Below are 11,992 nucleotides of genomic sequence, written 5' to 3'. Positions count from 1 at the left end.
GGGGGTGGTGGGGGTGGAGAGGGGGCTGTGGGTCTGGGTAGGGAGTGTCAGGAGGTGTAGGGTGGCTGTGGGTCTGGCTGTGTGGTGTAGGTGGTGGTATGGGGTGTAGAAGGGACTGTAGGTGCGGGTATGTTGTGTAGAGGGGTCTGTAGGTGCAGGTGTGTTGCATAGAGGAGTCCACAGGTGTAGGGTGTAGAAGGGAGTAGAGGTCTGAATGTGGGGTGACAGGGGTGTAGGGGGGCCCGCAGGGATCTCTGAGGGCCCACAGGGCTGGCTGGGGTAGTGTCAGGGTGCTGGGGGAGAGGTGTTGGGCTGAAGGAAGATGCAGGGAGTTGGAGTGGGGGGTATCGGGGCTTTAGGAGCTTATAGGAGTAAAGGGATCCCGCAGAGATGGGCATGGGGTGATGGGGAAGTCAAAATGGATCTTCAGGACTGCTGGGGGTGTTAGGACTTTGAGGAGCCCCCAGAGTTCAGGGATGCTGTAGGGCTTGGAGGGAGGTGCCAAAGGTGGGGGGTGTTGTGTGAGGGGGATACAACTAGGGATGGAGGTTTTGTGGCTTTGCGGTGCTCCTGTCCAGGTCTGGGGGGATTTCATGGGGCTGGATGTGGGGAGAAGGGAGGGGTTGGAGCACAGGGCTGGGTGTGGGGGCTCAGGGACCCACAGACACGAGGGTCTCTGGGGGCAGTGGAGGTGGTTGGAAGGGAGAAGGTGTGTGACCCAGGACAGCAGAGGTTGACCTCGGCCCTTTGCATGTACCCCCAGGTGGCTGGCATGCCGCCTGGCCATCACCTGGTGCCGGCAGAAGCTGCAGGCGGAGCTGAAGATTGGCTCCTTCGGCTTCTTCTGGGCACAGAACATCAGCCTCAAGTTCCAGCAGGAGCAGCAGACGGTGGTGGGTACCCGTGGAGGAGTCACAACAGAGTGAGGGCGGGATGGATGCGGCCCTTTTCAGGCTGGCAGCGAGTCTCTGCAGCCAGGCTGCTGTCACACAGCCCCAGGGCTGCAGCCCTTTGGCCTCGGCCAAATGCAGGGGTTTTTGAGTGCTCCCCACATGATGTTGGGCACTGGGAGTAGAATGAAAGTGTTTGGGTGAATGTTGCCATTTTCTCACTTACCTGTTCTTGTGTTCTTCAGGAAATTGATAACATCTGGATCTCCAGTAAACTGAGCCGGGAGCTGCCGTACGTACCCATGCCCCAGCTCCTTCTCTGCTCTCCTGGGGGGTGTGGCTTACCCCTGGTCCTGCTGACTGCCTCTGCACCTTCCTGTGGTGCCCATTTCCCATGGCCTGCTCTGCAGGAGTGAATCATTCCCCTTTGGGTGTCTCATGGAGGTGCCTGTGGGGCTGGATGTGCAGGCCCTTGTAAAGGTTGCTTGTGCTGGTTCTCCTGCAGACGCTACTTTGAGCTGTGTTTTGGTGAGGTGCGAATCCGCACCGATCTGCAGAAGGGCCGTGGGCTTCAGCCATGCTTCTCTGAAACTCCCAAAGAAGCTGATGATGGCAAGAACAAAGCAGACCTGGCCCTTAAACCATCCCTGCTCCGGCTCCTTAGCCAGGTGAGCTCTGGCTCCATGAGAGGGTGTTGCAGGCTGTGCTGCTGTTGCATAGCCCTCAGCATACCACCTTCCCCCAGCTTTTTTCCATCCACATGGACTCCATCAACATCATGGTTCTGCATGTGGCCACCTCGGAATCTCTCTGGCACATCCAGGCCAGCAAGGCGCGTCTTCTCCTCAATGGTGATGGGAAGAGGTAACGCTGTGTTCACGCCCTGTATTCCACCAAAAAGTGGGGGAAGGGGCTTGGTTTTGCAGGACCTGCAGCCTCAGTCTGCTCTCTGCTCTCCCCAGCCTGAACTGCGAGGTGAGCCTGACAAAGGTGAACAGCAAAGTGCTCCGGAGCAGCCAGCTGGTGAGTGCTGGGGAAGGGAGAAATTCAATGCTCTGGGCCCGGGCAGCAGTTCTTTGGGGCACCCCAGGACCTGTTCCAATGTGTCCTCAGCGCTGGGTGATGCTGAATGCCCTGCAAGGTGCTCAGCTCCATGCTGTACCCAGCGCGTTACCTGCAGCCTCTGTCAGCAGGGAGCTGTGTGACTCCTGATATGCTTCTTGCCCATGTCCCTACACAGGATGACACATGCCTGGCAGAGCTGGCCCTCGCACTCTCCATCTCACTGGAGATCAGCAGCAAGCGGCGACTGGTGGGCGTCAGGCTCAGTGTCCGGACCCTGCAGGCAGAGCTGCACGAGGGGCTTTTCTGCAGCCCTCTGCTGCGCTATGTGACAGCCAGAGCCCCTCAACCCAACCCAGGTCAGGCACAGGGACAGCGCTGGCAGTCCCCTTACTTCCGCTGCAGCCAGAGGGATTTGGCTGCGCTATCACTGCTTCCCACTGCAGGGAGTGGGAGTCTGGGCAAGAGCCTTCCTGTGACTCTGTGTTTCCTGCTCCAGACCCAGGGGAGTCCCTGAAATCCCCATCCCTGCTGAGCAGGGACACACTGCAGCTCATCCCCAGGAGGGTGGAGGTGAAGCTGGAGAGCACCAGCGTGGTGCTGTCTATGAACAGCCAGAAGAGGTGAGGAGGAGATGGAAGAGGTGATTGGATTAGCCATGATCAGTGCAGGGGATGTTGTCCTGGGAACAGCTGTGCCACTTCCTGCTTGTCCATTGCTCTGCCAGACTGCAGAGAGCAAATCCCAGTGGGAAAGGCTGTGAGCAGCCTGGGGCTGGGCTCTAGGGGAAGAAGGTAGGCAGGGAATCTGGTTCTCCAGCATGACAGCATGATGGGATCCTCTGCTGGTGTAATGTGAGTGCTGGGCTGGGCTGCAGGTGCATTCTGGGCTGTGCTTTGTCCATGACAGCATGCTGTCAGCTGGGATGGGAGATGGAGGAGATGGAGGATGTGATGGTACAGATCTCTCCTGGCAGTGACCTCCTGCTTCTCATAGGCACCTCACCTGGAGCCTGAAGCTGCTGCAGTTTCTATATCAGCGTGAAGAGGAGCAGATCCCACTGCGCAACTTCACGCCCACCTCAGACCTGGACCAAATGAGTGTAGACCTCCAGCTGGAGGGCAAGTAGCCAGGAGAGCACCCACGGGACAGGACCGCTGCCACTTCCCTCCAGCACTGCTCACTTCTGCTCCTCTCCCTCCCCAGATGGCCTTCTCCTGTCCCAGAGCCGTCAGCGTATCGTGTGCCTCAATTCCTTGAAGACCAGTGTGCAGGTGAGCAGATGCTGGGCATGCTCCTGTCCCGTGGGGTGGTTGATTTGACTCCAGGCATGAGCTTGCTGCCACCCTGTGCTCTCCCTGCCTTAGGTCACAGCCATTGACCTCTCAGCTGCTGTGCTGCTCAACACCTGCATCATCCACTACCGCCACCAAGAGTTTTCCCCCTGGCTGGGCCTGTTGGCACAGGAACACAGGCACCACCTGGCTCCTGTCCCCAGCCAAGGGCACAAGAGAAGGTAAACTCGGCCTCAGCTGCTGGTTTTGCAGCTTGTTGCCTCTTGTCTGCTGCTTTCTGGCAGGGTGCCCGGGCATGCAGCGCCTTCTCTGCCCTGCACATAGCCCGTGAGTCAGGGAGGCTGGTGTGGAGGGTTGGTCCTACAGGGAGGGTGTCCCTTGGAGCCTGTTTCTTGGGACACAGGACCCTGTAAGACCCCATCCTTGCTTGTCTTCCATAGGAGCTATCCCCAAATCATAGCGCCCATCATACTGTGTGCCTCGCTGTCCAACGTCAATGTGTCGGTGCAACTGGGGGATACGCCACCATTTGCCTTGGGCTTCAACTCCATCTCTGCAGGTAAGGGTTGGCTCCAGGGTGCTTGCTGGGCTCCTCTTGTGGGGTTAGTGGCTCTGCTGGAGAAATACTGGGGACGATCAGCATCCTGAGCCTATGGCATGGGAATGGAAAAAGGCTCTTCTGTGTCTTTGTCCAGCTAGGGGCTGGACACTGGTTGTGTCTGAGTTGTTCCTGTTTGGGGGCTGCCAAGCAGGCAGCAGCAAGCCCTGCCTGCACTCACTTTCTATGCTTGCAGACTACCAGCACCTGCGTCCCCAGAGTGTGCACCAGCGAGCTGTGCTGGCTGTGGACCACCTCTGCTGGCGCGTGGGCAATGACTCGCACATCCAGCGTGCCCCCCACCCCCCCAACATGCACGTGTGGGGAGAAGCCCTCATCCTTGACTCCTTCAACCTGCAGGTGAGTGGCGAGCTGAGGAGTGGCTTTTGGGAGGGATGCTGCCTGTCCACAGCTCCAGGCAGGACACATAGTGGTATGGGGGCATCTTGCATCTTGAGGGTGATCAGCCCGTTTGTCCTGCAGGGCAGCTACAACCAGCCCCTGGGCATGTCCAGTGCCCAGTCAGACACGCTTTTCTTGGACTGCACTATCCGGGGGCTACAAGTGGAGTCATCAGACACCTGCACCGAGTGCCTGGCCAGGGTCCTGCCCCTATTCTGCCCGCAGCACAGCGGAGCTGAGCTTGCTGAGCAGCCATCCTCTGTGCCAAGCGAGCCCTGGGTACTGCTCTGGAAGGTGGATCTGAAGGTGGAGGATGTAAATCTTTTCACACTCTCAGCCGTAGTGGGTAAGTATAGTTGTGGCATCCAGGCTGATCCCAGATTACTGTCCTGGAACAGCTTCACTGTTAGAGCATGGCATACTGTGGATTGTCTCCTCCATGCCTTCAGCACTGACGTACTATTCCTGTAGGTGCCCTGGAGCTGCGGCTGGACACGTTGACTGTCCTGGGGAGTGCTGAGAGCTGCACAGTCAGTGTCCAGGGCATGGTGCTGGCCTTGGTGAAGAGCATTACGGAGAAGATGCAGCCGTGCTGCAAAGCTCCCGCCATCCCCAACCCCGTAGCCAACCTCTCCATGCTCTCCATCACCTACCACAGCAGCATCCGCTCCCTGGAGGTAGATATGGGCCTTGAGCCTCTGTTTTATCCTATACTGGGATGTATGGGGCAGCGAGAGGGCTGGCTGTCCCTGGAAGGTGATGGAGAGGAGGACATGGATGTGACCTGTTGCTTGCTCTCTCTCTCTTCTGCAGGTGCAGTGCGGTGAGGGGCTGGCAGTGCTGTGGAGCCCGCCTGACCACATGCACCTGTACCATCACACCCTGGCCACCCTACAGTGCCACGAAACCTTGCGGAGTGCCCTTGGCCACGGGACACCTCCCTCCCTGTCCTCAGAGAGCCCAGTGCCTCCCGTGGCCACCCCTACTGAGACATTAGAGCCCCTCCTGCTAGACGGGGCTTCCCCCAAAAGACTCCTGTCCCTGTCGCTGGAGCTGAGCTCTGCCAAGGTCACCGCCTTTGTTTCTGAGGCCAACTACATCAGCCTGGCTGCCGAACGGACCTCTGTGAGCTGGCACGGTGGTGCCCTGCATGGCTACTGCCCTGAGCTGGCAGCCGGCTTTGACGGACACAGCATCTTCAGCTTCAAGGAGGTGGAGGTGAAGCTGCTGCCAGAGCTGGAGGAGGTCATCTTGCACCGTTGCGCCTTCCCCACCCTGCACACGCTCCGCAACCGCGGCTGGGCCTTCTCCTTTGCCAGTGTGACCATTGAGTTCCCTTACCAGTACGACTTCTCCCGCACGCTGGATGCGGCCGTGGGTGTGCAGAAGTGGCTGAAGGGTCTGCACCGGCGAGGGCGCCCTGCCAGCACGGCTCTGCCTCCCGACCTCCTGCTCAAAGTGACGCACTTCTCCTGGGTCTTCCTGGACGACGTCTTTGAGGTCAAGTTACGGGACAATTACGAGCTGATGAAGGACGAGAGCAAGGAGAGCGCCAAGCGTTTGCAGCTGCTGGATGCCAAAGTGGCTGCACTGCGCAAGCAGCACGGGGAGCTGCTGCCTGCCCGCAAGATCGAGGAGCTCTATGCCTCGCTGGAGAAGAAGAACATTGAGATCTACATCCAGCGCTCACGGCGTCTCTATGCCAACACACCCATGCGGAGGGCTCTCCTCACCTGGACCTTGGCCCACCTGGAGCTGGTGGCCATGGCTGATGAGTCCTTCCATGGCACGGAGCGCGTCGTGGAGCAGATGAGGGACATTGATAGTGTCAGCCCGTTTCCCCCCGAGGGGCTGGAGATGGTCACCCAGTGGTGCCGCATGATGAAGGGCAGCGTTGGCAGCTTCTTTGGTGAGTGATCTTGTGCGTCCTTGGAGGACAGCACCGTGTCTGCGTGGTCCTGGGCTTTCAGGTTGGACCTCCTGGCTCTGCGTGGTGTGTGGCCAAAGAATAGGAAACAATTTTCAAAGGTGCAAGGGAGTGGGAATGGAGAAAAGGCGCAGTGGGGTGGTGGCTGTTGCTGTGGCTTAGAGTGAGGGGATCAGAGCAGCATCCTTCGCTGCCCCATCCACAGATCCATGAGCCCTTGCTCTGCCCCGCAGTGCGGATCCGTGACTACCCGCGCTACCTCTTTGAGATCAGGAACTGGCAGCTCTCAGGCCGGCTGATCGGAGCCGAGCAGTGTGGCCAGGCCTGCTCCCGGCGCCGCCAGGTCCTCAAGCTGGGGCTGCCCTGGGGGGACGCGACGGTGGAGAGGAACATGCCCCCCCTGAAGTTCTACCACGACTTCCACTGTAAGAGCCAGAGGGGCGGAGGGGCTCTGCTGGGATGGGGACAGGTGAAGGGCTGAGCTGATCCCTGTGTCCCCAGCTGAGATCTCCCAGTACACCATTGTGTGGGGGCCCTGCTGGGACCCGGCCTGGACCCTGATTGGCCAGTGCGTGGATCTGCTCACCAAACCCTCGGAGGACCCCAGTGCCCCGTTGCCTTGGTGGGACAAGAGTCGCCTTCTTTTCCACGGGGACTGGCACATGGACATCGAACAGGCCAACCTGCACCAGCTGGCCACTGAGGTGAGCGTTGCTGGGGTCAGGAGCAGAGCACGGCGTGGGCCCATCTCACACCTTCCCATGATTTGATTGCAGGACCCCTACAACACCACGGAGAACATGCACTGGGAGTGGAGCCACCTCTCCTTCCACTGGAAGCCTGGGCAGTTCGTCTTCAAGGGCAACCTAGACATCAACGTCCGGACAGCCTCCAAGTGAGTGCAGGCCCTGGGATGTGGGGGCTGCTAATGGTGCTGGGGGGGTAACAGGGAACCTCTTTCCCCTTTCAGGTATGACGACTGCTGCTTCCTGCACCTGCCCGACCTGTGCATGACGCTGGACCTGCAGTGGCTGTGCCATGGGAACCCCCACGACCACCACGGCGTGGTGCTGCGCTCTCCTGAGTTCCTGCCTGAGGTGCCGGTGGGGCAGCAGTACGACTCCTACCGTGCCTTCCGCTCCGAGAACCTCAACCTCTCCATCCGGATGGACCTGACACGGCCCAGTGAGGGTGGGTGACAGCACCCCAGGGATCCCTCCAGGGCGAGGGGGATGGTTTTACTGATCCTTATCAATCCTGGATTGAGTGCTGTCGCGTCCTTGCCCCGCGGCGCTGGCTGATGGTGGGTGTATTCTCAGAGCACTCCCAGCCCCGGATCCTGCTGTACAGCAGCACGCTCCGCTGGATGCAGAACTTCTGGGCCACGTGGACCAGCGTGACGCGCCCTATCTGCCGTGGGAAGCTCTTCAACAACATGAAGCCCAGTAAGAAGAAGTTGGGGCAGCATTACAAGCAGCTGTCTTACACTGCGCTCTTCCCCCAGCTGCAGGCAAGTGCTGGGGATGGGTTGCTGGTGTTATCTCCCTCTCTGCCCAGCTCTCAGCCCCTGCTATCTGCTCTCTTACAGGTGCATTACTGGGCCTCCTTTGCCCAGCAGAGGGGGATCCAGGTGGAGTGCTGCCAGGGGCACATCTTCACTCGTGGCACGCAGCGGCTGATCCCGCAAGGTGAGTTGGGGCCCTGCTGGCAGTGCCTCCAGGCAGAGCAGGGTCCTGGCTCATACCCTTCCCTGTTCCCCAGCCGGCACGGTGATGCGACGCCTCATTTCTGAGTGGAGCATCACACAGATGGTGAGTGATCTGAGCCAGGTCACCGTGCACCTTATGGCCTCCACCTGTGACGAGAACGCTGACCACCGACTGGATACCCTGGTGAAGAAAACTCACCTGCTGAGCCTGTCTTCCCTGACCTATCAGCGACACAGCAACCGCATGGCTGAGGAGGTACTGCTGCAAAATCAGCCTGTGCTGGCCTGGTGACATCCCCCTGGAACAAGGGAACCTTCATCTTTGGGCACAGTGTGGGAGGGCAGATGCTGGTTGTGGCTTTGATGTGCTGAGGTTCTGACCCCTTGTGCCCAGGAGCTGCCCTTGAGGGATGGGGATGATGGCTTCCACACACACCAGCTGCATCTAGTGGACCTGCGGGCGTCCTGGACCACCACAAACAGGGACATCGCCTTTGGCCTGTATGATGGCTACAAGAAAGCAGCTGTGCTCAAGCGCAATCTGTCCACCGAGGCTCTGAAGGGACTGAAGATCGACACGCAGCTGCAAGCCAAGAAGCTGAAGCGAGGCCCACTCTCTGCTCACTCTGTCCCTGCCAAAGTGACCGCTCCCATCACCAGCGGCCGTCCTGAGAGAGCTTCCTCTGGGGGTGAGTGCAGCAGGAAGTGAAAACCTGCATCAGCCCAGCAGCACGTGCTAGCTCAAAGCTACTGCAGCCTTCATACCCTCAACCTTATACTGACTTTTTTTCTCTTTCCCCAGGAGCCTACATGTTGCAGAAGCTTATTGAGGAGACAGATAAGTTTGTGGTCTTCACAGAGGAGGAATCAGGAGCTAGCGAGCAGCTGTGTGGCATTGCTGCCTGCCAGACTGATGACATCTACAACCGCAACTGCCTCATTGAGCTGGTCAACTGCCAGGTACCAGCCTCTGGCCAGCCTCTGCTCCCCCATGGCCTCGTGGTCAGAGGGGCCGTGGCTGGTCCTGACCCCCTAGGGTCTCTTTTTTTTTATCCCACAGATGGTGCTGCGTGGTGCGGAGACAGAGGGCTGCGTGATTGTGTCCGCTGCAAAGGCCCAACTGCTGCAGTGCCAGCACCACCCTGCCTGGTATGGGGACACACTGAAGCAGAAGACATCTTGGACATGCTTGCTGGATGGCATGCAGTACTTTGCCACAACAGAAAGCAGCCCCACGGAGAGGGAGCACGGACAGCTCTGGCTGGAGGTGAGCGGCTGGGGTGGGACATGGTGGGTGAGCTTCAAGGGGGACGGCCACCAATGCATCCTTGCGTTCTTAGGTGAAGAATATCGAGGAACATCGGCAGCGGAGCCTGGACTCGGTGCAGGAGCTGATGGAGAGCGGGCAGGCGGTGGGGGGCATGGTGAGCACCACCACAGGTACGGCTTGAGGAGCTGGGCACCATGCTACCCCAACTCTGCTTGCATGTAACCCTGAGGTTGGCAGAGCTGAGATGGCTCTGAGGGCACAGCCAGCTCCAAGCCTTGTGCTTGAGAGGTCCCTGGTGTGGCCCTCTGACTTCGGTCCCCCTACCTGTCTGTCCCCAGACTGGAACCAGCCCTCAGAAGCCCAGCAGACCCAGCAGGTGCAGAGGATCATCTCTCGCTGCAGCTGCCGCATGTACTATATAAGCTACAGCCATGACATTGACCCCGAGCTGGCCACACAGATAAAGCCCCCCGAGACTCCCGCTAACCAGGAGAAGGAGGATCTGCTGAAGAAGCAGGAGGGTGGGTACATGCAGGTGTTGTGTCTCAGCAGAGCTCTGGGCTGACCCACAAGTGCCTACTGAGTCCAGGGATGATCCATCTTGTACCTGCTGAGATCAGAAAGGCCCCACGTGTCCTTTTTGCATCCCTGTAGGAGCTGTGGACACATTCACGCTCATCCACCACGACCTGGAGATCTCCACAAACCCTGCACAGTATGCCATGATCCTAGACATAGTTAACAACCTGCTGCTGCACGTGGAGCCCAAACGCAAGGTACCCACGAAGTTGCAAGTCTCCTTGGCATTTGCCTGCGCCCAGGGCACCCCTTATCTTCCCTTATCCTTGTGTCCAGGAGCACAGTGAGAAGAAGCAGCGGGTGCGCTTCCAGTTGGAAATCTCCAGCAACCCCGAGGAGCAGCGCAGCAGTATCCTACACCTGCAAGAAGCTGTGAGGCAGCACGTCGCCCAGATCCGGCAGCTGGAGAAGCAGATGTACTCCAATGTGAAGGTGAGCCTGTATTCCGGGCAGGACCTGGGATCCCTGCTTTGGGATGGAGGGTGCTGAGGGCTGTCTGTCCTCCAGTCCCTGCAGGACGACAGCAAAAACGAGAGCCTGCTCGACCTCAACCACAAGCTACAGCAGCAGCTGAGCCAGGAGAAAGCTGACCTGCAGCTGGAGAGCGAGGAACTGAACATCCTGATCAGGTACGGGCCATCTCTGGCTTCCAAAGTGTTCTTCTCCCTCCAGGGCTCCCCCATCCCAGCGCTTCCCTATCTGCTGCAGGTGCTTCAAGGACTTCCAGCTGCAGCGAGCCAACAAGATGGAGCTGCGAAAGCAGCCGGAGGACGTGAGCGTGGCACGGCGGACTGAGTTCTACTTTGCCCAGGCACGCTGGCGCCTGACGGAGGAGGATGGGCAGCTAGGCATAGCCGAGCTGGAGCTCCAGCGCTTCCTCTACAGCAAGGTACCGAGCTGGCTGGTGGCACTGCAGCCTCCAGCTGTGCAAGAGCCTGGAGGTGTGGGGTTAATGGTTCTGTGTGTCTGCAGGTCAACAAGTCTGATGACACTGCTGAGCATCTGCTGGAGCTGGGCTGGGTCACGATGAACAACCTCCTGCCCAACGCCGTGTACAAGGCAAGAGGAGCAGCTCCACACCCTGGGGACCTTCGGGTGACCTGGCCATGTGGCTGTCCTCACTCCAGTCACCCGCGTTCCTCCCTGCAGGTGGTGCTGCGTCCCCAGAGCTCCTGCCAGTCCGGCCGGCAGCTGGCACTGAGGATCTTCAGCAAAGTGCGGCCGCCCGTGGGAGGCATCTCCATCAAGGAGCACTTTGAGGTGCTGGGGCTGTGCTGGGAGGTGGCAGGGCACCGGCAGTGTTTGCCCCCAGCTCTGACACATCTCTCTCCCTGCAGGTGAACGTGGTCCCGCTCACCATCCAGCTCACCCACCAGTTCTTCCATAGGATGATGGGTTTCTTCTTCCCCGGACGCAATGTGGAGGAGGAAGAGGTGGGGGATGAGGAAGACAAGTCCAAGCTGGTGACGACAGGTGAGTGGGATGGTAGAGGTGTGGCAGTGCGTGGTCACCCTCCTGCCACCCGAATGACTGCTCTGAGCAGCTCTGGCTATGTGTCCAGATGGGTTTGGGGAGCTGCTGGTCAGATATGTTGAGGAACAAGGACCTGGGGTCTCCTGGATGGGCAGGGGGCTACTGGGGACAGCAGCAAAGCCAGATGGGATCTGGATCAGGGCTGATCCCCAGCTGGACCCCAGCCATTGCCTCCTTCCCCCCTCCCAGGGATACCCGTGGTGAAGCCACGGCAGCTGATCGGGGCTGATGACTCGCTGGGCCCAGGGAAGGGGGTTACTCAGGGACTGAATCGCACCTCAGGGGTCAGGAGATCGTTCCGAAAAGCACCCGAGGTACGTGCTGCTGCCCTGTGGGGGGGAAGCAGGGAAGAGCCCTGCTGTGGTTGCAGTGTCTTGGCCTTGCTTCCTTTTTATCCCCTTCTCTCTCCCACCATGTGCATGTGGATCCTTCACATCCCAGCACTGCACCCTGCTGTGATCCCTGCAGCATCCCCAGTGCCAGAGCAGCTCCTGCTGCTCCCCAGTGAAGCGATGCCATGGCCCGGTGCCCAGCTGTCCCCTCCCCACTGCTTCCTGGCTCTGTCCCCTCTCCTCACCTTCTGCTCACATCTCCGTTCCCAGCATCCCGTGGATGACATCGACAAGATGAAGGAGCGCGCGGCCATGAACAACTCCTTCATCTACATCAAGATCCCGCAGGTGCCGCTCTGTGTCAGCTACAAGGTGAGTGGCCAGCACGATGTGGGG

The 11,992-nt window shown here is 59.4% G+C and overlaps 1 protein-coding gene across 1 annotated transcript; it reads left to right on the top strand.

Moving 5' to 3' along the window:
- KIAA0100 (KIAA0100 ortholog) lies at positions 747 to 11,968 on the top strand (the record flags this gene model as incomplete). The annotated part of the gene is given in 36 exon segments (XM_021416106.1): positions 747 to 893; positions 1,136 to 1,182; positions 1,396 to 1,558; positions 1,636 to 1,754; positions 1,853 to 1,913; positions 2,131 to 2,311; positions 2,452 to 2,575; positions 2,949 to 3,073; positions 3,159 to 3,226; positions 3,320 to 3,468; positions 3,688 to 3,806; positions 4,042 to 4,205; positions 4,329 to 4,593; positions 4,719 to 4,924; positions 5,061 to 6,156; positions 6,408 to 6,599; positions 6,676 to 6,878; positions 6,951 to 7,069; positions 7,145 to 7,365; positions 7,494 to 7,684; positions 7,763 to 7,862; positions 7,936 to 8,138; positions 8,277 to 8,571; positions 8,685 to 8,842; positions 8,943 to 9,149; positions 9,223 to 9,322; positions 9,491 to 9,673; positions 9,807 to 9,928; positions 10,008 to 10,163; positions 10,239 to 10,360; positions 10,440 to 10,620; positions 10,704 to 10,790; positions 10,881 to 10,991; positions 11,069 to 11,204; positions 11,454 to 11,578; positions 11,867 to 11,968. Coding segments are annotated over 36 exon segments (6,348 nt in total), but the record flags the coding sequence as incomplete, so codon positions are not given.

Source organism: Numida meleagris, chromosome 18 (genome assembly GCF_002078875.1).
Source record: "Numida meleagris isolate 19003 breed g44 Domestic line chromosome 18, NumMel1.0, whole genome shotgun sequence".
NCBI lineage: Eukaryota > Metazoa > Chordata > Aves > Galliformes > Numididae > Numida > Numida meleagris.
The sequence above is the reverse complement of the archived record's forward strand: the minus strand, read 5'-3'. Positions and strand labels throughout refer to the sequence as shown.